At 38.9% G+C, this 23,611-nt stretch overlaps 2 protein-coding genes and 1 long non-coding RNA gene across 4 annotated transcripts; 2 read left to right on the top strand and 1 right to left on the bottom strand.

Annotated features, from left to right (window-relative positions):
• Nucleotides 1–2,396: 2,396 nt before the first annotated feature.
• Nucleotides 2,397–8,105, top strand: bco1 (beta-carotene oxygenase 1). The gene is given in 12 exon segments (XM_029458098.1): nucleotides 2,397–2,460; nucleotides 2,541–2,669; nucleotides 2,779–2,908; nucleotides 3,725–3,872; nucleotides 3,960–4,110; nucleotides 4,388–4,608; nucleotides 4,726–4,848; nucleotides 4,850–4,984; nucleotides 5,063–5,168; nucleotides 5,260–5,354; nucleotides 7,136–7,247; nucleotides 7,410–8,105. Coding segments are annotated over 12 exon segments (1,569 nt in total). The 3' UTR covers nucleotides 7,565–8,105.
• Nucleotides 8,079–14,053, bottom strand: LOC115025672 (uncharacterized). The gene is made up of 3 exons (XR_003834227.1): nucleotides 13,945–14,053; nucleotides 11,271–11,436; nucleotides 8,079–10,434 (listed from the first exon to the last, which is right to left on the bottom strand). It is a non-coding gene; the product is annotated as an uncharacterized LOC115025672 (long non-coding RNA).
• A 1,851-nt stretch (nucleotides 14,054–15,904) lies between these two features.
• zc2hc1a (zinc finger, C2HC-type containing 1A) lies at nucleotides 15,905–22,758 on the top strand. Of its 2 annotated transcripts, XM_029457868.1 has the most exons (10): nucleotides 15,905–16,016; nucleotides 16,643–16,713; nucleotides 17,423–17,539; nucleotides 17,701–17,727; nucleotides 19,068–19,209; nucleotides 19,575–19,717; nucleotides 20,142–20,247; nucleotides 20,431–20,506; nucleotides 20,897–21,001; nucleotides 21,425–22,758. In XM_029457868.1, the coding sequence occupies exons 1-10, from the start codon at nucleotides 15,998–16,000 to the stop codon at nucleotides 21,552–21,554; spliced, it is 936 nt and encodes a 311-aa protein (XP_029313728.1). In that variant the 5' UTR covers nucleotides 15,905–15,997; the 3' UTR covers nucleotides 21,555–22,758. The 2 variants fall into 2 exon arrangements, with proteins under 2 accessions (XP_029313728.1, XP_029313729.1); XM_029457869.1 differs by lacking the exon at nucleotides 17,701–17,727.
• Nucleotides 22,759–23,611: the final 853 nt, after the last annotated feature.

The following is a 23,611-nucleotide window of genomic DNA, read 5'->3' as shown; positions in this document are numbered from 1 at the left end:
CTAAAAGGTTTAGGATGACGGAGGACTAACTCTATATTACTGCTGGTAAAGAAGGGCAATCTTGTTAAAAAACAACACATAATTAAATCACAGTTTGCTACTTTAGTTCCTCAGTTAGCGAAAGTGTTTCAGTTTCCTGTCTGACATTCCCTGGTCACACATCTCTGTGAGTAACACTTATTTTATTTGTGTCATAATCAACCGTCTCACAGGAGCCACTAGAGGCCGGTGTTGCTATGCACTTCCTTTCTCTCTGAACTGCATCTGGATTTAAGAAATGACTGAAGTTTTATCACTTCTTTCTCTGAAAGAGGAGGAGGTGGAATTCTACTTATTGTGGAAACGCTGAGTGCGGAGGTTTGGCTCCACCTTTGGAATGTGGATGGGGATTCAATCGACAGTGTTTTTGGCTGGACCCAGAGGTAATTAATCCACCTGATACCTTTGTTTACTTGGAAACCCACATCTCATATCTGTTTACTTATTTTACAAAAATCAGGATTAGTCAAATATGTATTTGAACTTGGCAGCAATATTATAACAAGACTGATACTTATCATGATACAAAGGTTTTAGTCAGGATCACAAACAATGACATTTTAAACATACATTGAAGTTGGATGCAACCTCAGTGATCCCTCTTCAAAGACACAGATTACTCGTGTGAAGGAGATACACAACTGTAGTTAGCTGTTTGTGTTTTTGTGTACATTAGCAAACCATAAATACTGATAGTATTACAGTCATTACTCTGTCTACAGCCCATTTTATGTAGGTTAGTTTGCAACAAATAATGTTTCTGGACCAAAGTCATGTGTACAAGTCATTTCATTGTTGAAAAGCAACCTTTCGTCACCTGAATCAGTTTTTTAAACAGTTATGTAAATCATACATTTAAACACAACAGTAATAAATATTATAAAACGAAGCAGCCGCTATAATGTTTTATCACCAATGCAGCACTACAACAGAAGAACCTTGATTGCCCTGATGTGCTCATTATCTATTATATATATGTATTATCAGGAGACTTTGGATTCAGTCACAGAAAGATAGGCCCTTTATCAAATTTATTTTTCAATACTTTTCAGTGTATTTATTCTTCGATTATTATAGGAGGAAAGCTGCTAATCCATAGAGTGCAAAGAATGCAGAAAGGATCCAACTCAGCAGATTTCTGCTGCTTGCAGCGATTGGACTTGTTCATAGTTATAAGGACAGAAGGTGTCGTAACCTGTACAGTCTGCAAAGCACACTGAGACAAATGTATAATTTGTGATATTGGGCTATATAAATAAATTTGATTTGATTTGATAAAACATGTTGGTCCTCAAGGCTCTCTTATCTACCTGTGAGCGAACGTGTGAATACACACACACACACACACACACCAAACCTTATTTTATTGTTTGAAGGTTAAACCTTAAAATTCTAGTAAAAGGCTTTTATAACTTTCCACTAATACCTTCTGATGCCACCCTTAGATGATTGTTTAGCCAACAGTGTTATCTTGATGATGCTCATAAGTAAAGTAGGATATACTGAAGATAAGAAGCAGCTCATGCTGTTAACATCAGGTAACTCTGGTCATCTAGGCCAGATGCAGTTATGTCATCGAGATATACAGTAAGATATTTACTGTTTACTGATGTGCATTTGGACTTTAATGTATAGACGTGATTTATTATTACTTTTTGAGTAACTGGTTTGCCAAGAACTCCAAGTCACCCTCAGTATGCTAGCGTTATCACATACAGGATAACTACAGGATAACAGCCCTGCAGCTGATGGAGCTGATCTTCATACTAAATTCACACTATAACTCCCTGCAGGAAAATGCAGGCTATATATTTTTTAAACTTATATATGGTAATTCCCAGGCTGATCCAGAAAAGAGTAACTCTTCAACTCAACAAACTGAATCAAAAATATATGCACAAACAAATGCACGTGGTAGGGTTAATAAAAGTGGATTGCATATTATACAATCAATTCGGACACGCTAAAGAAGCAGTGAGAATATATATCAATATAAAGACAAAATGCCCATGATAAACGTGGTGAACTTCATTTGAAATAAATATAAATAAATAGCAAGCGGACCAAGCAACAGGGTTATAGATCAGTGCATGAGTCAGATTATGACTGTGTAAGTAGAACTGAGGATCATTTCGCTGAACTAACCTGCAACATTTCAAAGAAATCTTTACAGCTATATTTCATAAACTTAGAGGCCAGAGTACGCCCTTCTCCGAACAGATAAGTTAACACGTCGTTTGCCAACACCCCCAAGACAGACACAAGCTTTAAAAGGAGTGGTTTGCGCTGTTGTGGATCACAGAATTCATTCCAACAGCGCACAGATTGTAGGCGACGCACAGCGCTTTTTTACAAACATGGCTACACACTTTACCAAAAATGCAGAGGAGAACCCGGAACCCTGTAAGGCAGAAGTTAAAGGTAAGTCGGGTTTTTACACTATTGAATGACCAGCACTGACTTTAATTACACTGACTGACTTTGTGTTTCTTCTCTTTTAGGAAGTATTCCCAGCTGGCTGCAAGGCACGCTGCTGCGCAATGGCCCCGGCATCTTCTCTGTAGGGGAAACCAGCTACGACCACTGGTTTGATGGGATGGCTGTCATGAACAGTTTTGCCATTAAAGATGGTTTGTCTAAAAGTCTTGATTGTTTTACACTAGTTCATCTGTAACTTTATATATTGTTACAATCATTGCATGTAGGTGACACTAAACGAACAACCTGTTTTTGTTAAAGGTGAAGTGACCCACAGAAGCAGATTTCTTCGAGGGGACACCTACAAAACCAACATGGCTGCAAACAGGATTGTTGTGTCTGAAATGGGAACAATGGCCTACCCTGACCCCAGCAAGAATTTCATTTTTAAGTAAGTATACTCGAAAAAACACACATTTGAACAGTGGTAGAAAGTAACTAATTACAAGTAGCCTCTTGTACTTTTGTAGAACATTTGAGGTACTTTACTTTAGTATTTCCATTTCCTGCTACTTTATACTTCTGCTAAATATTTTACTTTTTAATGCACTGCACTTTATTTGAAACTATAATCAACAAAAGATCCATCATGCATTATTACAGGTTAACTTATTGTTAGTAAACTTTATTGATCTCTTGGTGAAGTTCACAAGCTAACCGGCAGTATATAGTAACACAAATACAACTAATATCCTTTTTCTACCAGGTGCAAATTAAAGTGATAAACACGTTAATGCATTATTAGTTTTAATCCGTTAATATAATGTATATTATTCTGAAATGGGACATTATGCAGAATAAGTATTTTTACTTTTGGTAGTACTTACTACATATATTCTGATGCTAATACCTTTGTACTTACACTTAAGTAAACATTTGAAAAGAGGACCTTTTACTTGTAACAGAGTATTTCTACACTGTGATATTACTACTTTTACTTAAGGATAAGATCTGAGTACTTTGTCCGCCTTCTTCAGAGCTTCACCAGAAAAACTTCTTCTGGAACAAAACCACTAACACAGTTCTTGTAAAGTGGAGGACATAGTTTTCTAAAGAATATGCAACATGAGCATAATCAGTGTTTTGAGAACCCCTGCTGTTTGCTTTTATGTTGTAAATGTGTTATTGAGATGCAAAAGAGGTCTTGTGTTGGATGAGCCCCTACACTCCTTTCTAATATGTAGAATTTCTTCTTCCTACTCTTCAGGGCGATTACGTTTCTCAACCACACAGTGCCCGACTTCACTGACAACGGTGCAAGCAATTTCATTAAATATGGAAATGATTATTATGCAACTTCTGAAACCAACTACATTCGCAAAATTGATCCTGTGACGCTGGAAACTCAGGACAAGGTAACGCCATCTGCTGATCGCTAACAATCTCAATCGGCACAAAGAGTTGATGTCAGAGCTCATGAGTTGCTGAACTGTTTCACACAGGTGGACTACATGAAGTACCTGCCGGTAAACTTGGTTTCGTCCCATCCGCACTACGACAAAGAGGGCAACACCTACAACATTGGAACTTCGATAGCAGAGAAGGGCAAGACTAAATACATACTGTTCAAAGTCCCCGCTGTTTCAGAGAAAGGTATACAAACCTCATAACCTGCTCCACTTTGCCCTGACACCTTTCTTGTCATATCACTTTCTAGTCATATCAGCTGGAGGCTACTTTGTAGAAGATATAGAAAGTTATGTCAATTATTCAAATGAAGGACCAGATGCTGCTATTGTTTCCATCCTTGAATTTAAATGTCAGCATTACACTATTTTTGCTAGACTTTTTAAGAACATATATTCATCATATATTCCAATAAATGGAAATAATACTTTGACACAATTACATGTTTTGCTCTTTACTTCAGACAAAGACACGAATGCCCCCGCCCTGAAGAATGTGGAGGTGATCTGCACTGTCCCCTGCCGCTCCCTGCTCACTCCCAGCTACTACCACAGCTTCGGCATGACGGACAACTACTACATCTTCATCGAGCAGCCGTTAAAACTGGACATCCTCAAGATGGCCACTGCGTACATGAGGGGAGTCAACTGGGCGAGCTGCCTGAAGTTCTGCCCTGAGGACAATGTAAGTGTTTATCGTCTTGTGCGTTGCATTCATACGACTGAGCTCATTATGAATCAGCTGTGGGTAAGGGGTGAACATAACTGTGAGCGTCTTTCTAAATGTTTATTCCCTCAACAGACTCTGATCCACCTGATAGACAGAAAGACTGGCAAAGTGGTCGAGACAAAGTACTACACTGGAGCAATGGTCGTCTTCCATCATGTGAATGCTTTTGAGGACGACGGTCACGTGGTTTTCGACTGTGATCGCCTACACTGATAACAGCCTTTATGATATGTTCTACATGAGCAAGCTGAAGGAAAATGCTGGGTTCAACGATGATAACTACTCCAAACCAAGCTACAAACGATTTGTACTTCCCATCCAGTCAGACAAGGTGGGGATTATTTAAAAAAATGTAAATGATATCATCCTGAAATGTAGAGATGTTGCTCTAACACTTTTCTTTCTGCAGGGCGTGGCAGTTGGAGAGGACCTGGTGAAGCTCAAGTACACGACAGCCAGTGCTGTGAAGGAGAAGGAGGGCAAACTACTGTGCGAGGCCGAAGTGTTCTGTGAAGGTAAAGCCAACGCCACTCATATAGACACTAGTAGTATTTGTTACTTTGTGTCCTTAAGAGTAAGTTACACAAATACTGTTATTTTCATCAGGTTTTGAATTGCCCAGAATGAATTATGACGTCAACGGCAAGAGGCACCGATTTGTCTACGGGAACTGTGTGGAGGAGTCTGCGCAGGCAAAAGAGGTAACAACCCCTCTTCTTTGTAAACTGGTGGGAACATCCGTGTTCGTGAGTTCTTACGGTCCCATATGTGTTGTTTACCAATAGAGACCTGACATCGCAGACTCTTGAAGGACAGAGATTTTAAATGCTGGGCTATTGGGAAACAGATTGTTCCAAGCAGCATTGTTTTTACAGCTTTTTTAGGAAGCAAATTGCAGAACTGAGAATTACCAGTTGGCACAACAGAACGTAGGAAACACTGTTGATGTGAGAATTCCTGATGGCCTACACAATGACAAAACCACTTCATGGCTCTGGCTCTAATACCCACATGTCCTTTCCATTGGGTACTCTTGTACATCTAGGTACCTGAAACAATGGAAAGAAGCGATAAACTCGATGAGGCTTCAAAGTATTGCGTAACAAAGCTTCCTTCGCGTCTCACTGCATACCCACACTTCAAAGTATCGTGTCGAAAAAGAGGAAGGAACAAAAGGAAACATCCTGCTTCAGACAATTAGATATTTTTGTTCATTCCTACGTGACGCACAATTCCAACAACTGAAGAGAGCTTCGGCTTTTCTTTTCATTCTGATGACGTTAGTGGTATGGAATAAAAAGCAGGACATTTTAACGTTATGATGATGAAAATAGTTTTCACACCAAATAAGAAAATATCTTTATTTGAAGAAATATGTAAGGCTCATTAACTTTACAGGTCAATTAGCCTAATCTAAGTATAACATTTGCATAGTGTCATTTTCACACATCTCCATTATTTCCTATGATTTTACTGTTTTGTGAATAAGCTGAAAGCCTGCTTCCCTCTTAGGAACAGGGGGCCTTGTGCATAACAAAAGTTTAAAGCAGATGACAACTGAGGGGCCTTTGCCTTATTTTGAGACACATTTACAGACTAATATTTTTTATACTTCCTGCTTATTACTGCAACAATGAGGAAGGCAAATTAAATATGATGACAAGTGCACTTACTTGAATTAAGCAAAGATGCTTTTTCATATTTATCTACTGAATGAATCCTGATGATAATGATTTCACAGAGTTATGTTTCAGTTAGAGGGTATAGCTAATGGACGGATTAATGTCACTGTAGTTCTTTGAAGCATCGGCTTTCCCTTCTGGGAAAAAGGACTTGATTTCATAATGATATTTAGTCACTGAGCAACGTCAGCAGAGGTAATACTAGGAAAAGAAGTGGTGCATTGACAGTACTAAGAAGTTGTTTTATAATTTTATTGCTCATATGCAAGTATATGGCTTACAGTTGGGGCAAAGTACTGCACGGGCGCATTACACATCTATAGATAAGCCCTTTGTGCAAGGTTCTATTAATGGAAGGCAGTGATACTCAATATTTCCTTTCATGTAAATAAGGTGACAGATCGGATTAAAAAGCATCAAAATAGATTAATCTTGTTTAAGAAAAGGACCTCGAATGTTCCTCAAATCGTAGAAATTCCCCAGTTTAACCTTTGACCTGTGCCAGGGATGCTGCCACTGGTTTGTTTATTGAAGGGCCCCTGGTCTCCTGTCATATTTTCTGAATGAATCACACTTGAAACAAAAAAAAAACCGTAATTTGTCTGAAATCTGTTGAATTTTTTGGTTATGTTTTTTTATACATAAGCTGTAAACAATTGTTGTTCACAACCTTTCTGAAGGAGTTATCAGATGATGAACTCAGTGGTAGTTTGTGATGCTTTGCTTTGTTATGAGCTGTTTTCACAGGCCCAGTATAAGCATGTTTTAATCCTTTTTCCCAATCTATTCTTTTACTGTAGATTGCAAAGTTTGACACTGAAACCAAGGAAAGGGTTTACTGGAGGGAGGACAACTGCTGGCCGTCAGAGCCTGTGTTCATCCCTAGACCCAACGGAGAGTCGGAGGATGATGGTGAGAATACAGTGTGGTGTGCATGCTCCATGTATGACAAGTATCAGACTAAGTATATCCTGAAGAAGAAGCACATTTAAAAACCTGCCGTCATTTGATGTGATTCCTTAGATTTTTGATATTCTTCTTCGCTCTCCAACAATGGCCTCTTTTTATTTGCAGGTGTGGTCTTAACATCAGTTATCAACTCCAACCCAGGCCAGTCTTGTTTCATCCTGATTCTTGACGGCAGAACATTTAAAGAAGTAGCTCGTGCATACGTGAAGGCTGAGCTCATCAAGGATGTGCATGGATTTTTTATCCCTCAAGAAAATTAGACAGTTGTGTACGTGTAAAATGTGCTGCACGGCACAGGAATCTATTTGAACATTTAAAAACGCACTGCTGAATAGTACTGTGTTTTAGACAGAAGCGTGATGAGGAAGTTCATGGTTTCACGGACTACCTCATCTTTGTAAAAGTATCAAACAAAGTTTTCATTGGTATGTTTATTAAAATAAAATGCAGATTTCTTGATTTTGCGTGGATCAAAATGTCACTTCAGTATGTATATAGCACTGTTTATTATCTAGTCCAGGGGTCTTCAACGTTTGTCAGGCCGAGGACCCCCAAACTGGTGTAGCATGGAGCAGGGACCCCCTACTGCAGCGGTATTCAAACGAATAATATCTGACAGGAATGCTGTCGGAGTCTGTATATATATATATATATATTTGCTTTATCTATAAACAATTGTGCGACCCCCCTGCAGTACCCCTGTTGAAGACCTATGATCTAGTCCATATTATTCTATTGCATTGTAATGTCGATCATTGTACTTGTGCTCATCCTTTTCATTAAAAACCAAAAAGACTACAAGTTCTGAGGTGTGCTACGATTCTTCAGTTACACAAGACTTCACAGTGATGCCAGGTCACAGTGACCTAACATTGTTTTCCTGTACGGTACATTTTATTATATGTTGGCAAAGTCCATGAGAAAGTCAAACAGCCAGTAAATTAAGATAAATGAACCTCTGACATTATTGTTATGTATTCTATGTGTATTTGTAAAACCCTCTGTATTGTGGTTTTTAGAAGTATTAAATAGAAATGAAAAGTTTACTAACTTTTGCATGATATCTATAATCCCAGTATTTAATGCCTATATGATAAAAGCAGGCCTACTTCTCTTTTGTATTACATTGGTCTATGATTGTAGTGCACCACTCTCATCACATCACAGTACCTATCCCATCACAGACACCTACAATCTTAATTATACAGTAGACTACAGCCTCAGAATGACAACATTGACCGGTGGTATGGCTTTGACCACTAGAGGGAGACAAAGACGATGTTTTCTCAACCCTCTCATCTTACACAGGACAACATAAATACATTCATCTTGATGGTATTTCATTTTTCACCGCTGAGGTTTAATCACATGTCAAAACTAATAAAGTGGACAAACGTAAATATGAGTGCATTATACAGTAAAGTCATAGACAATGCAGTGAAAATACAACATGATGATGGGTGCTTTAGGTCACCTGCACTGCAACAGTACTGGTCATTAAATCACACTATACCGGACTCAATGCGCAAGTTAGTCTTGACCTGTAAATACGATGTTAAAATGCCCAATTCTACATCATTTGCATCACATACTACGAGACTAAAGACTTCTCCATAGAACAGCAGACAATGAGTGTATACTTAGTAACCAAACTAAATGTAGTTTCACATAAGAAGTACGGTCATGGTAGACAATCATTTCTAAGTTTTATTCCTAAGTTATTAAAAACTATCTGAATGACTGCAAGACGAACTTGCAGATTTCAGATGTCACTTCAATTTCACAACAGATATTTGAAGTTAAAGCTGCAGTAGGTATCTTTTATAAAAACAACGTTTTGTCATATTAGCTCAAACTGTCACTATATCCTCACAGTAGGGGGAGGCAGAGGAACAGAACATCTGTCTCAGGCACTCCTGGGAGGATATATATATATATATATATATATATATAATATGTATTGTGACAGTTTCAGCTAATATGACAATATTATAATTGTATTTATAAAGGTTACCAACTGCAGTTTAACTTGCATTTTATAATACTGAATGTTAGACAGTAGTTTTTCATGTATATGTGAAGATCTAAACATAAAACTTTTAGAATATTTAGAATATATAAAAGGAGGTGATGTGAGGTTAGTGTGCAACAAACATGGAAGTGAAGCCAGGCAGTGAAACAGAACACAGCTTCTCTTTTGATTATCTTTGAGCAGATCAATATTGTTCCTAACTCAGTAATACTCAGCATGTCTTGTGTTTTAACCTGATTTGTGTCTGTCTGACCAATTAATGTAATATCAAAGTTTCCAGATTGCAGACACACATTTCTGTGAAATTGAATCAGACACACCTGACGTGGATAAACAAACACAAAGAACCACCCTCGCTTGGGATGTTTAGTTTAACTTTGAAAACACTGGAGTGCAATTGTGACATAACGTCCAGCAAGCCCACCCACAATTTCATTGATGGATCAATGCTCCAAAATAAACAAATATACAAAGGAACATCATTTAGGGAGATTGGATACACACGCAGGTGTAGATGCAAGAAGAGCAGAGGAAGAGTAGGTGTCTAATCACTGTCCTCGGTTCCAGGGAAGTGTTTCAGCCCCATCGCTGGTGATTGATTCAAAGCGAGAAGGAGGGGGGGGGGGGGACCAAAACACTTAAGCCTGCCCCAGAAACCTTGGATGGCCTCTTCTCCCTCCTTTCCTCACAGGACCACTGGCAGTCACACGCTGGTTTTGGTTGTTGATGTCATGCTGCGTTCAACATGCATCACATCCAGTCTCATATCAGCAGCCATGAAGGAATATGAAGGAAAGGCAGCAAGGAAAATAGTTTTTTTAAGGAAACTGGAACACACCCAAGTGCAGAAGGGGAAATGCGCTGTGGTTGCTATAGCAATGACTTCCTGAAAGCAGAACGGTGAGGAGAGGATTTCACCGAGTCATCAACAGTGAAATCCTTTGATTTGCCAGTTCGAGGCCTAGAACTCAGGGATCAGGTGGATAAAAAGAAGCAGCTGTTTGAGTCCATAAATGTCAGTTTAGCTGCCCTCAGCTTTAGTCTCCTCTTCTTTAACTGGAGAGTCCTGACGTGTATCCTTGTTTTCTCCCTCATCTCCTGACAGACAGAGAGAAAGAGGGACAGAAAGAGACAGTCAGTGTCATGCATTAGTTATTACGTGCAAAGTCAATGATGCGAATGGGGTTGGTGGAAACAACAGGAACAGAAGTCACCAAGGTAGAAGAGTCAACTCATAACAGCTCAGGCTTTAAGACTTATATCCAAATACTATTTCTGAATCTGTTAAAAAGAATCTGTATGTTGCTTAACAGGACACAAGATTCAGCACCATGGACAGTATCTATAACTTATAGGCAATCATTGTTCATTCATCAAGTTAAAGGACATACTGTAACTACTGTAAATACTGTATCCTGCTGCAGGCTCCATGTTTCCACGTTACACACTTACACACTGAGCTTCCAAACGTCAAGGTCAAACATCCAAGTGAAGTAGCGACAAGCAAAACACATATTTGAGTAGAGGAGGGTTTACTTTGCTTTTTTTGTATTCATACAGTAGTCTCCCAATTCCTGCATCATGTAGCCATTTATAGTAGATATTTAATTGTTGAACTAACATATTTTCTAACATCATGTGATATGCCATGTCTGTCTCACTTATAAGTATTGCTGCTCATTCTGTTATTCTGTCCCTCTCTTCAGCCACATTACCACTATTACCAAGGCCCCTTCATTGCCATTTTCCATCTGTACACCAGATGCCCTCTGACTTTTCTTTATTTTTCCATCACCTGACTGTCTCACCTGTTTTCACTCCTCTTATCTGCACTGCACCTCGCCCACCTCCTCACCTGTACCTCATTCTCTCATCAGTCGCTCACTGCATACACCGGTCCACTTCCTTCACATCATCGTAGTTCTGCTTCTCACCTGACTTGGTGATGTTGAGCTGTGGCAGCTCGGAGTCTCCCTCTTCTCCAGAGGCTGCTGGGATATCATGGATGGCATTCCTACGGCCGGACCGTCGAGAGGCGATGAATTCATCATAAGTCGCCTCCACATCCGTCATCGCTAACACACCTCAACATAGCACGGCCTGTCACGCACAGCAGCACAGGTACACACATACATACACAGATGAACATGCGCTACATTTGTGAGGAAAACGACTGACATGCTGAGAGTTTGTGCAGTTTGTTATAAGCAGCTTTGCACAATGGATGCATCGTCTTTTTGCAATACATCCCTCCCCCCTCGTATTTTATGATCTAATCCCTGATTAATCTGTTTTAATCTCAGTCAGGCAACACCAATTACACAGAGGAGACACATTCTGCAGAAGGAATACTGTGGAATTGAAAAAACAAATGAGGGTGCGCTTCAACTGATGCAATACAGCAACTAAAAACACACACTCAAAGGTGTGTGTGTGTGTGTGTGGCACAAGGGAGGATAATGTATTCAAATGTCATCCCGCTTGGATTTAGCATGGAGCACTATGGATGCTGTGTTGCCGCAGAGATTTAGGTTAAACCCCTCTCTTATAACACACTGTATCAATCTGTCCGTGTGAGGCCGGCCTTCAGCACTTAGCAGGTTCTGGCTTCCCTCATTTTCACTAATTAAAAACTGTCAGTCTGATTTTTTCTTTTTAACTTTAACAATCCATTTTTAATATATGCACTTAAAGATTCCAAAGAGAAACATGCTTTTCTGAGACTTCATATCCACGTGGACATTCAAATGATAGTTTGGTTCTTCTCCAGTCTAAATATTGGGGTTTTAACTAATAGGGAGATTTGCACAAATGACCTCAGCTCCCACATCCATTTGTGGCTATTTCCAGAGCCGAGCAGGGTGTGATTGACCGTGGCTATTTTTGGATACCTCCCATGTCATCATCTGAGCACGCTTCCACTCAGCTATCATTCTCAAAATGGTCTCAAGACGGGCAAGACCCAACAGATGCTGTCCATGTACAACTGTCAGCCTCAACATGGGGAAGCAAGAAACAAAGAATGAATATATATATATAAATATATAATGAATATAAAAAATCATCTCAGAGGCTAACAGTGATGCTTAGAGGGAGGACAATGGATTGCTAGATTTTGCAAATAGTACAAAAGTATGCATTATAAAAACTTTATATAACCTCTAAACCTCTAAAGAATAAATGGACCAGTGTTAAAAGCTAAAAACCAAAATCCAAGTGGAGAAAATTCATTCAGCACAAAATATAATGTCTCAAATTTTAGATACAATCAATCGAGATACAACATTCTTGTCCAAATCTTCAGAACATGAAGCTTAATGCTTGGAGTCGAAATCTAATTTTGATTAATTATATATCTTCATTACTATTTAATTAAGTCAGTATGACTGTAAATGTAGATCTTTTAGACTGAAAAGGTAGTTTTGTTTGTAGCTAAAAGTGACAGAACATTCTTGGCTTGTGTTTCCTATGCTCATATTCTATGAAATATTAATTAACAGTTTACATAATTTAGTCACGCTGTTGCACCCATGAAGTAGAACATCAGCAGTTCAGCAGTGTGTGTGTGTGTGTGTGTGTGTGTGTGTGTGTGTGTGTGTGTGTGTGTGTGTGTGTGTGTGTGTGTGTGTGTGCTGTCCTTACAGCTTTGCTCCCAAGTGGGAACCATTACTCAGCTGGCCTGAACAACAATATATCCAGCACATAGTCCAAACACATGTTTCCAAAACAAATCACTGAATAATACAGCAGGCAGCATGCCCTGTCCTTTCTGTCACTGCTGAAAGTTAAAAATAAAATAAAACCTTGGTTCGCCTGCTATGCGACCACAGCTGTGCTGCCAAACAGAACAGTATGCAATGAGGGGATTGCAGGAATTGAGTGCCACAAACTTATGCCAGTGTTATTTTAGGTGGCTTGGGCATAACATGGAATGATGCCCAGCACTTTCCCTCTTTCTCACACACACTTACACACACTGCTCCTACATAGCCATTTAGAAAAGTAATACTTTCATTCCTAACTATAGCCTAATATCACCAATATCTTAATACACTATATAATATAGGAGTTTACTACACAACTTACTACAGTAAAGTATGTAACGGTGTTATTTATTCAGCATTTTATAGGCTGTAGGATTATGACAGGCTTAGTAATGTTTTAAATGCCCTTGCCATGAGTCTGTATAACATGTCATTAGTCCATTAAAAACCTTTTATTAAGAGTATGGTTCAAATAATTGATTTCTTCCAACATGTATTATCTATTAAGAGCTAAGTGGAGGCGTTGCAGCGCATCATGTAACCTACAGTCGTGCGCAATTAGATTCTCTAATTCATGTCTTGCATTGTCGATAGAGTACAGACCTACCCTTTACATAAAGACATTAATGGTGCAGGAAGATCAACATGCTCAAACAGTTTTCAATTATAAATCAATAGCCATATGTCTTTCTGATGACAAAGACTCCCAAAGAGCTCAGTCAGTGCCAGTAAACACAGCATGTATGGATATTAACTTCATACATGGAATTACGATGCCAGGCATGCACACTCTGTTCCTACAATTGTTAATATTAATATGTATATTTTATTATCAGCAGGGTACCTGTTTGGGTTAAAGGGCTTCCGAATATTCGCAAGGGTCAATCACATCAGTTTGAATGCTACTCCGGTATTCCCCATACAGTCTGAGATCAGTGAAAGAGGATTTACCAACGTCAAGCCAATGCCAGAATACAACTACTTCCGGGTAAAATTTCAAAATAAAGTCCTCACTTGTGAAGTAATATGCTAGCATGCATACTTGCATCCATTCAATTTGTGCTAATTATTGGTTAAAATATATGTAATATAGTAGGTATTGTGCTTCTTCAACTGGACCAAGAAGGACCATTAACAATTTTCAAGGAAAGTCAAAAAGGTCAGATGATAGATGAACAAGGCAGTTATTGTTTGTTGTGTGTTTGTGCGAGAGAGAGAGAGAGAGAGAGAGAGAGAGAGAGAGAGAGAGAGAGCCTCTAGCCCCGAGGCTTGTGTGTGTGTGTGTGTGTGTGTGTGTGTGTGTGTGTGTGTGTGTGTGTGTGTGTGTGTGTGTGTGTGTGTGTGTGTCTGTGTGTGTGTGTGTTTGAGAACAGTAATCTTGTTGTGATGAAGGCAGAGAGGCTATAGCCATTCAGCAACACGTTTACTGTGGTCTCATAGCATCTGGCTGTGAATTACTCCATTGAGATGAAACATGTGCTCAATATGCCACATTGGGAACTTCCGAGTGCTGTGGACAAGTGTTTGAGCCAACAGATGCAACAAGGGGATACACTGGTTTCATTGTTTGGGAGCTACAATCACAGAAATCTTTAAATGAGGTCTGTCGCCAGACAAGGTTGAAATATAAAGTAAACCAACCTACCAATAGGCCTGATTTGATTGACCACATTGTATTGTATTGTGGAAAAAGTGTATAGTCTACCCACAATTTGCTAAGCTAAATACTGCCATCATAGGTAGATTTGTGTCTGTTTCATTAAGAGAATCCTAGATAAACATTTTTCTATCTATTTTATTTTATACTATTTTAATTCTTCTATTTTATATTATTTTAATTCTGCTATTTTATACTATTTTAATTCTGCTATTTCATACTATTTTAATTCTGCTATTTTAATTCTGCTATTTTAATTCTGCTATTTTATACTATTTATAATGTTACATCACACTCATTTACATCAACACTGTGATTATTGTACTGTAAATGCTCTGTCTATTGTACTATGTTTTTGCTGTGAAGCACATTGGGCTGCAATTCTTGTATGAAAGGTGCTATACAAATAAAGCTTATTATTATCTGAGGCTGGTTGTTATAACACTTATCTTTCTATTCATTACATCATTGTCACAAGCAGATGTTATTGTTCGGCCCTGGCAACAGACTACATTTCAATAAAATGAGGGGGCTCCTTACCTGATATCAAAATTACAAACTTGCTTTACTTTACTGCCATATTTGGGAAATAATGATAGGAACGGGAGAATATCATGGAACAACGGGGGATGCCTCCATAATAGATCTATGGTTGCCTCTCACACCCCATCGTTGTTTAAAGTAACGGTACAGTAACATCCAATGAAATACTCGGATGTTGACACATAAAGCGGCATCATACAAACGAGTTGCTATTGGAAGCCAAAGATCAGTAATATCAAGATGGTTTATTCTAATTGTCAGTTTTTGACAACCAATGTCCGTTTATTAGACCAAAATTATAGTTTTACAAAGGTAAGAGCCTACAAACTAAAATAAACAAATTATTATTTTGAATTATACCTAGTTGATACATAAATGAAATAATATCATGAGTAAATCCCCGTAATATGACCCGCTAAATATAAGACATACCCACATTGTGCATATACGTACATAACCTGCTAAACAGAATATATAGTTGTCAGAAAACTATCATCTTACAAAGACCCAATATATTGCTACATTTGGCATGTAGGCTTTTGTATTTTCTTCTGAATAAATAGAGGTAACGTCACTAATTTGTTAATGTGCCCGCCACCCTTTAACGAAACCGGAAGTGGGCAGCGGGGCATTCTCTCACTTTCACTGGCTACTTTTGGCCGTTTGTAACAACAGCAGCATCAAACAAGATATCCCAATGATGGAAGAATTTGAAGGTGAGCAAAATTACTGTCTAAATTGTTTAGTGGCAAAGTCGAGCTCACAACCTCTCTGGTTTTATCCTTACAAATGGGCGGATTCATTTCTGCTTAACCAGTTTTTGTCAACGACTGGGATTTCTGTGTGGGATTTAGCCCAAGTAATGCTAAGTAACGTCTGAGCCAAAGATGAAGCTAGCTGTCTTGAATGGGTGTGATCCTTACATTAGCCTCAGGAGCTATCTAGTGTTAGCATGCTGCTAACTGATATAAAGAATAACGTTAGTATTGACTCGAGCCGCTAAATGTAGGTAGTACCTACTGTTATACTGACGACACAAATATTTGAACGGCGTTTTTGAATCTGTAAACTTAGCTACTGTCTGACTAACGTTAAGATAGTTTTTCCCAGCATTTGGAAATTAATGGTTGAATCCGTTTAAAATAAACTAATGTTTATCAAAGCAACATTTTATGGCATTGTGGTTAGGTCGTTGTGCCAACAACAATGCCTAACACAGAATTAATGTGAGCGAAAGTAAGCATTCATGCATCTACCATGTATCAATTATGATCAACAAACCCAATATTTGTCAACCCCTGATATTTATGTCTTTATAATAAAGTTGAATCTTTTATTGCAGACGGTGAAGCTTCTGGCGAGGAGCTGTCTCAATGCAACATCTGTAAAAGATGTTTCTTCCCTAAAGTCCTGGTAAAAATATGTGTGTGTGTGTGTGTGTGTGTGTGTGTGTGTGTGTGTGTGTGTGTGTGTGTGTGTGTGTGTTATTTAGATTAGATCCTGATTAGGTACAGTGTTAAACATGCACAAAGACATATTTTTCACAATTATTTTCAGCTGACAGGATATCAGCTGTTTGGATGTGTTATTGGCTACAATCCAAATAGCCAGTAGGATGCAGTGAAGAGCTCTTTATAGGGATAACAACACATACACAGTACTAAACCCTGACAAAGCTGTAGCTGTAGGGCTAAAATCTTTTGTCAAATTTAAATCCAGGAGTGCAGTTTGTATGTAGTGTTTGCTATGTAATGATATTTGTTACCAAGGAATCAAACCGAAAACAAAGCTTGGTTTGTTCACTGCAAATAATATTATTTTAACAATGAGATGTACACACAATGTATTGAATTGACTTGCAACACTTATTTATATAATTTACTTATTGTTGTGTAAAGCATTTTGTAAATGTCATTGTCTATACAGTAATAATGCACACATATAAAGACAATTATAATGCATATTTTTATTACCACCACTGTATTTTTTATCCTCATAACTTTATGTATTAATATGTTAACATGACTAATAATGGAAGGTACAAATCTCAAATGTTGGCAAGTGTACCCAAACTAGGTAGAAACAGATTAAGTGTGTAGTTATTGTGTCAATCTCCCTTCAGGCGAAGCATGTTAAAATCTGCCAAAAGTCGTCATCCAAAAGGAGGAAGATCTTTGACTCCAGTCGACAGAGAGCTGAGGGTACAGACCTCCCCACACTCAAACCCATCAAACCAAAGGTAAGACTACACCTTAGGAGGGGGGTGGAAATCCAATTCCAAATGTCCAGACCGTTCGATTTGATTATTAATAGGAATAGGAATTAGTATGATGACAACAGTGTTTGTCAGCATGTGAAATTAAACCTGAATAAATTTAGCCACTTTCAATTGTATTTCAGTCACAAAGTTCATCTTCTGCTGAGAAAGTAAGTTGATTTGTTTTTCTTTTATTCGTCCTTTCTTTCTGTTTACATGAGTTTTTAGTGGCCCAGTTAATCCGCTGCAGCCCAAAGGGCATCCACTCGCTGTTTCTGGCATAGTAACTACTGATTTCCTTGCTTTGAATCATCAACTTAAATAGTCTGGAGGCGTGTCAAATCATACTGGTGGTGGTATAAGTTTATAAAACCCTCAATCTGTGGTATCCTCCTCGCCTTCCCACAATCTTTAAATGACAATACTGAAATCTAGCTCATTGTATTTTCTTTTTCTTTTACCATTACTGTTTTCTTAAGCTGAACTAACTGCTGAAACTGTCGTAGACTCTTACTCTTTGACTGCTTACCTTAAAACTACAGATCTATGTTTATTGCTCTGCCTACATAAAGGTTGTCTTCAAAGCTCTTAAGGTCACTAAGTAACCAACTTGTTAATCCTTTAGTGCCCAGTGTGAAGTCTGTTGCCTGGCAGTTGTTAAGATGTCAACTCAAAAAGTATATATATATTTTATTGCTGTTGTCTTGGCTTTAACTAACTGCTGCACACTCGCTCTGCCCTTCACCTGGAAGAACAGGACAAACCTCAAGGTGTTATGTGATTCTCTCTGTATCACATCATTGGCAATGTGGAAGTCCTTAATTAGGAGCTAATAATGTTGATTGAGTTTGTCACAATATACAATTATATATAGAAATGTATCACACAGTGAAGGTATTTAGGAATGAGGGTTATACTGTAAATGGTGCATGGTTAGAGGGAACAAATTGTGTGTGTCAGACAAACATGCTTCATGAACTAGAAGACTGTAACTGAAGTAGGAAGTCAGCGGGGCTATCGTGTTGCCACAGACGAGCTCAGAGGACGTTCAGTGAACTACTTCTGTCAGAAATCATCAGCTTTAGATGGGACTCCCACTGCCACGCTGGAAAGAAAGGGCTTCTTTTTTTGAGTTCATTTGTTATGAGGGACGAAAGCATGTGAAGAGCTGCATTCATTAAAACAATGTCTTCAATGACAGGATTTACCAGGCTTAATTATGACAGAAATAATAACATAATCATTAGTTTTGGTCAAGAGGAAACTTGGGCCTCCTGTTGACTACTTTTTTACTTTTGTTTGTTTAAGGTAGAGAGTAACTAGAGACACAAAGAGTAACGAGGTGACCTTGCTCTCAAATGATCCAGTTTTCAGTCTGCGCATAAATAATGTGGAAACATTCGGTTTCTATGGCAGGGATGAGGTTTACCATGACGGCGGCACTAGCTGTCTGGTTGTGGTAATAACAGGTGGTGTAACGGTGCATCTCCTCTGTGTTGCCTCCTGTCAGGCAGAACCCCAGAAGAAGCCATCCAACTGGCGCAGGAAGCATGAAGACTTCATTGCTACCATTCGCGCGGCCAAGGTCCTCACTCAGGTCATGAAGGATGGGGGACCATTACCTCCGCCTCCTCCTCCTACTTATGACCCAGGTAACACGTAGCTCTATGGAGAGTGGAATTAAGCAAGGAACAGAAGAATGACAGTAAAACCCTTTAACTGTGTTAAGTAAATGAGAGAACATCAGCTGCTCACCAGGGCTCATGATTACCGGTAATTGTTTTTTGACACAGAGTAGGTGAAAGTTTACTACATTTAAAACATTACTGACAAATTATAAATACAGGCTGAAAATGGTTTAAGAATGTGAAATCCAAAGTGAAAATGTAACTTACAAGTAATCTTTGTCACGTAGCAGTACTTACATTATCTCTTTACACAGGATTTATGTCACTGTAGCGGTTTTACGGTAGATGCAATTACAGGTATAATTCCTCACCACCTGTTTTGTCTTTAGACTATGTCCAGTGCCCTCACTGTCAACGGAGGTTCAACCAGGGTGCAGCCGACAGACACATCTCGTTCTGCCAGGAGAAGGCCGCCCGTATGCCTAGCAAGGGCAAGTTAGGAGATGCCAAGAAGCCTCTTGGTCAAACACCGGTACACACACACACACACACACACACACACACACACACACACACACACTGCACGTGCACATGAACAGACAGTTTGGAAAATATAAGTTCACTTGAGTTGACTTTGGTTTGGAGGGTGCCGGAACACCTGTGTCTCAGATATTGTTCCCCGCAACAGTTTAAAACATGTTAATCTACCGGTTTGTAAAGCCAAACAAGTGTACAATTTGTGTCACAGTGCCTAACTGACATTCACATAAATGTGCAACAACCAACAACATCTACAGTAGCGTCTGGCCTCATGAAGGCTGCAGTATAGAGATACATGACATGTCCCTGTTTCTACAAATAGATAATGTTGGTGCTTTGCATCCCATGACCTCCATGGCTAATGTTTTATATTATACGCTTATTTATATTCCATTGCCTCTCATTCTCTCTCTCAGAGCAAGCCTTCTGCTTCCCTAAAGAAGACCAACTCTCCTGCTGTGTCAACCATCCCTTCAGCCTCCTCTCGTTTACCCCAGAGGTCAGGCATTGGACAGCCCTCTGGTATGTTTACATCGGTGTTGATCGTGCATCAGTGTGTTGTGTTCACGCCTGACAGTTTTGTATATCTGTGACAGATTTTTTGTTAATGAAATGACTGAGGTTAGACTAAGATAAGTACACGGACGACAGTAATGTCTCTGTATCACTTTCTCATTTGTTTCCTTCTCTCTTTTTTTGCTCTAGGGATCCCATCTAGTAAAGTGTCTTCTGCAGGTTCAGTGAGGAGTAATCCCTCCGGCTTGACAAGCCCTCCATCAAGGTCAGTGTCACACACACACAGAGCAAGAGAGCCGCAGACAGAAGTCAAAGGCATTCACTTGTTTAGAATATATGGCTATGGGGTACTTCAAATGTTTGAAATGTTTTGCTGCATGTTATTGAGAAAACCATTTCAAAGTAATACTAGATTAAACCATAAATGATGGGAAACTTTTATATCAATGAATGTAGTTTCCCCAAACCGTTTAATTTGGGCTGTCAGTGATGCTTATATTCATTGGTAACTAAGTGTTTTGATATGAAGATATTGAATACAGTTTGTCAAAGTCAAATGTGAGTTTTGAACCTGAAAATTGCATTTTGAAACTGATCCGTCTTGTGGTTTGTATTTTACACGTCCTCGTCTTTCTTCTCATGTTTTTTCTCTCAGTATTGGAAGTAAGACCCGAGCAGTGAGATCTGGCTACGGCCCTGTGAGGAACTCTCAGTCTGGAATAGCACTCAACAAGAAGAAAGTAGACACCTACATATCTAGGTGAGCCGAACAGTTAAAAATAGAAAGAGAACAAAGTAGTGTGAGAATGAATGAAAAAAGCACAATACGACCACAAGTCCTAACTATCCTGACCTCTTGTGGTTTGGTAGTGTATTGCATACAACTGTAGTCCATTCTGTTCCCGTTCAGTAACATGTGTTTACACAACAGTATTCATGAATGATGCCTGATATGCACATTATAGCAGAATAGTGCCTTAAATACATGATATAAAATTACTATGAGATGCTCGCAGTATACCTTGTGTACTTAAGCTTTTTATCCCACTGACATGCCCACGTACGTACACTGTTCCAATGTTGTACCATTTAAACCCGACAGTCTCACCAGCCCTGCACTCAAATATCATCAGTAACAACTTAATGTACTTAGTTTTCTAATTATCTTTGTTGAATTTCTCAGGAATGACGACGGTGACGAAGTTGACCATGGTGGAGTGAAGAGCAAGTTCTGTCATTCTTGTGGGACCAAGTACCCTGTTGAATCCGCCAAATTCTGCTGCGAGTGTGGGATCAGGAAGATGTGTATTTGATGCAGGTCAGGAGGAGGAGAAACTAGAAGTATGGGGATGCACGGGGACTCAAACTGGCATCAGTTTCACCAAAGCTGTATATTCACGGCAGTAAAGTGTAATCGGCAGACAACCCAATGGTGCTGTGTTTTCTTTTCTACTAGCTGTGTAGTCTTCATGGATTTTGCTGGTCCATTCCGCTATTATCAAATGTTTCAGTCCTGCTGAATAATATACAATTCAAGTACATATTCTGCCATGTTCATAACACAAATATAAAAATCCTAATCTAATACATTTCAGTGGCAAACTCGTCTCGTATAAAGTTATGTTAAACTGTGTTAAGGTAGCTGATATGGCGGATACAGGAAGAACAGCATTGTGGTGTTTCAACACGCTCATATACTTGAGAATTAGTGCCGTAGAACGAGAGGACACAGAGGGATTAAGAGTTTGGAACCAGACCAAAACATTTCCAGTTAAAAACAATGTTGCTCTGGGACTGTAAGTAAAGTGGTCCGAGTCTGTATTATTACAAAAACCTCATTTTATTGCCCCTGGACAATAATTTGGAGTTTAGCACCCTATAGAGTCAATATCAGCAATTACAAGCTATTGGTTCATTCTTAGAAGAAATAAGAGTAGATAAAAGCGAAGAGGAGGGTTGAACAATGTGAAGAAGGTGAAGAAAACGTGTTGGGTGACTCGTTGGAGGTTAGTGCCCTGAATCTCAATCCCCAGTCAACAGTGATCTGAAATGCATTCCTTCGTCCCGTTTACCTCCACTTCCTCGCAAACAGAATACGTTCCTGGTGAAGTGCAATATGATCGACTACTGAAGAAAAACAATGTGGGTTTCCACAAGAAAGTGTCATTTTGGAAAGAAATGGCCATGTTTTGACAGGGACCAATCCAAAAATGATCGAACTGTTAAAAGGTCAGAGTTCCTTTTTAAGGTCACCGCTATCTTAATGTTCGCTTCATGGGCCTGACGTTTCGAGAGAAATGTAGCAATTGCTCAAACCCTTTTATTCTCCTTCATTTTATACAATGTAATTAATTATTTATTTTACGGAATGAGAAATGACTGCATCCTTTGTGTTAATGTTCTACAGAATTAAAGTGTTTTTTGGATTGCATGAAATCTAAATGACCTGGATTGTGTTTAATTTGCTTTTTCCATGAGACAGTATTCAGTGCATTAAAGTATTTAGGTTCACTAGTACAGCAACACCACCGTCATTTTAAATGCCCTGTACAGGTATGATTCAGTTGATTGACAGGTGGGACACTAAGAGGGACAGTCGCAGTGATTAGGTACGATACTCTTTACGCCCTGTGAGATGTAAGTTTCAATAAGCCGTGTAACACAATGGAGTTTTGAGTGTCTGTTGAAGAGAGTGGAAGTAGAAATACTTTATACATCATTCAAAGTAATAAGTACAAGTAACACACAAGCCTCTACTTTTCTTTAGATATAAATATATTTGGAATACATATGCCATGTGTCATCCACAATGAGTTGCTACATTTGACAAACAGAAATGAGCTACATGGTAATGCTTTTGTGTTTAGTCTAGGAAGAGAAAATAGTTGCTGGTTCCATGTTAAAGGTTATTTTGCCTTTCTGGTTCACAAACCAACAAATGGCTCAAATGATGTAAAACAACAAATGTGGCAGTTGAGCATTTTGGCTCCCCAAGCTACTCTACAGTCCTGGGACTTCTTGCTATTATTATTATTATTATTATTATTATTATTATTATTAGGAAGGCACCATTAATCAAAGCACCACCTGAATGCAACAGGAAACATTCTTTAATGTATCCCAGAACAGAGTCAGCTGTGTGTGAGCTGTACTCAGCCCTCTGTGGTAGAATGTGCTTTTATAATATCAATTTCACTCAACGATTAATCAACACAATGTCATTTTAAGGAGAGTTTCAATTACATAACACACAGCCTAAAACAACTCCCCAGACAACACATAACAAAGGAGCTTCAGAGAACACGTGTCGGGGCTAGTCTCTCTAAGCTGAAGTGAAAGTAAAACTGTTTGAGCACATATAATATTTCCT

Source organism: Cottoperca gobio, chromosome 20, assembly GCF_900634415.1.
Source record: "Cottoperca gobio chromosome 20, fCotGob3.1, whole genome shotgun sequence".
In the NCBI taxonomy this organism is placed as follows: domain Eukaryota; kingdom Metazoa; phylum Chordata; class Actinopteri; order Perciformes; family Bovichtidae; genus Cottoperca; species Cottoperca gobio.
This window is presented reverse-complemented; position numbering and strand designations above follow the sequence as displayed.

Bases quoted from the DNA above. Each gene is read 5' to 3' on its own strand.
- zc2hc1a (XM_029457868.1), top strand. The intron at 17,728-19,067 runs GTAAGTTGATTT...GCCTCCTGTCAG, and splicing joins GTTCATCTTCTGCTGAGAAA to GCAGAACCCCAGAAGAAGCC. The intron at 20,248-20,430 runs GTATGTTTACAT...TTTTTGCTCTAG, and splicing joins AGGCATTGGACAGCCCTCTG to GGATCCCATCTAGTAAAGTG.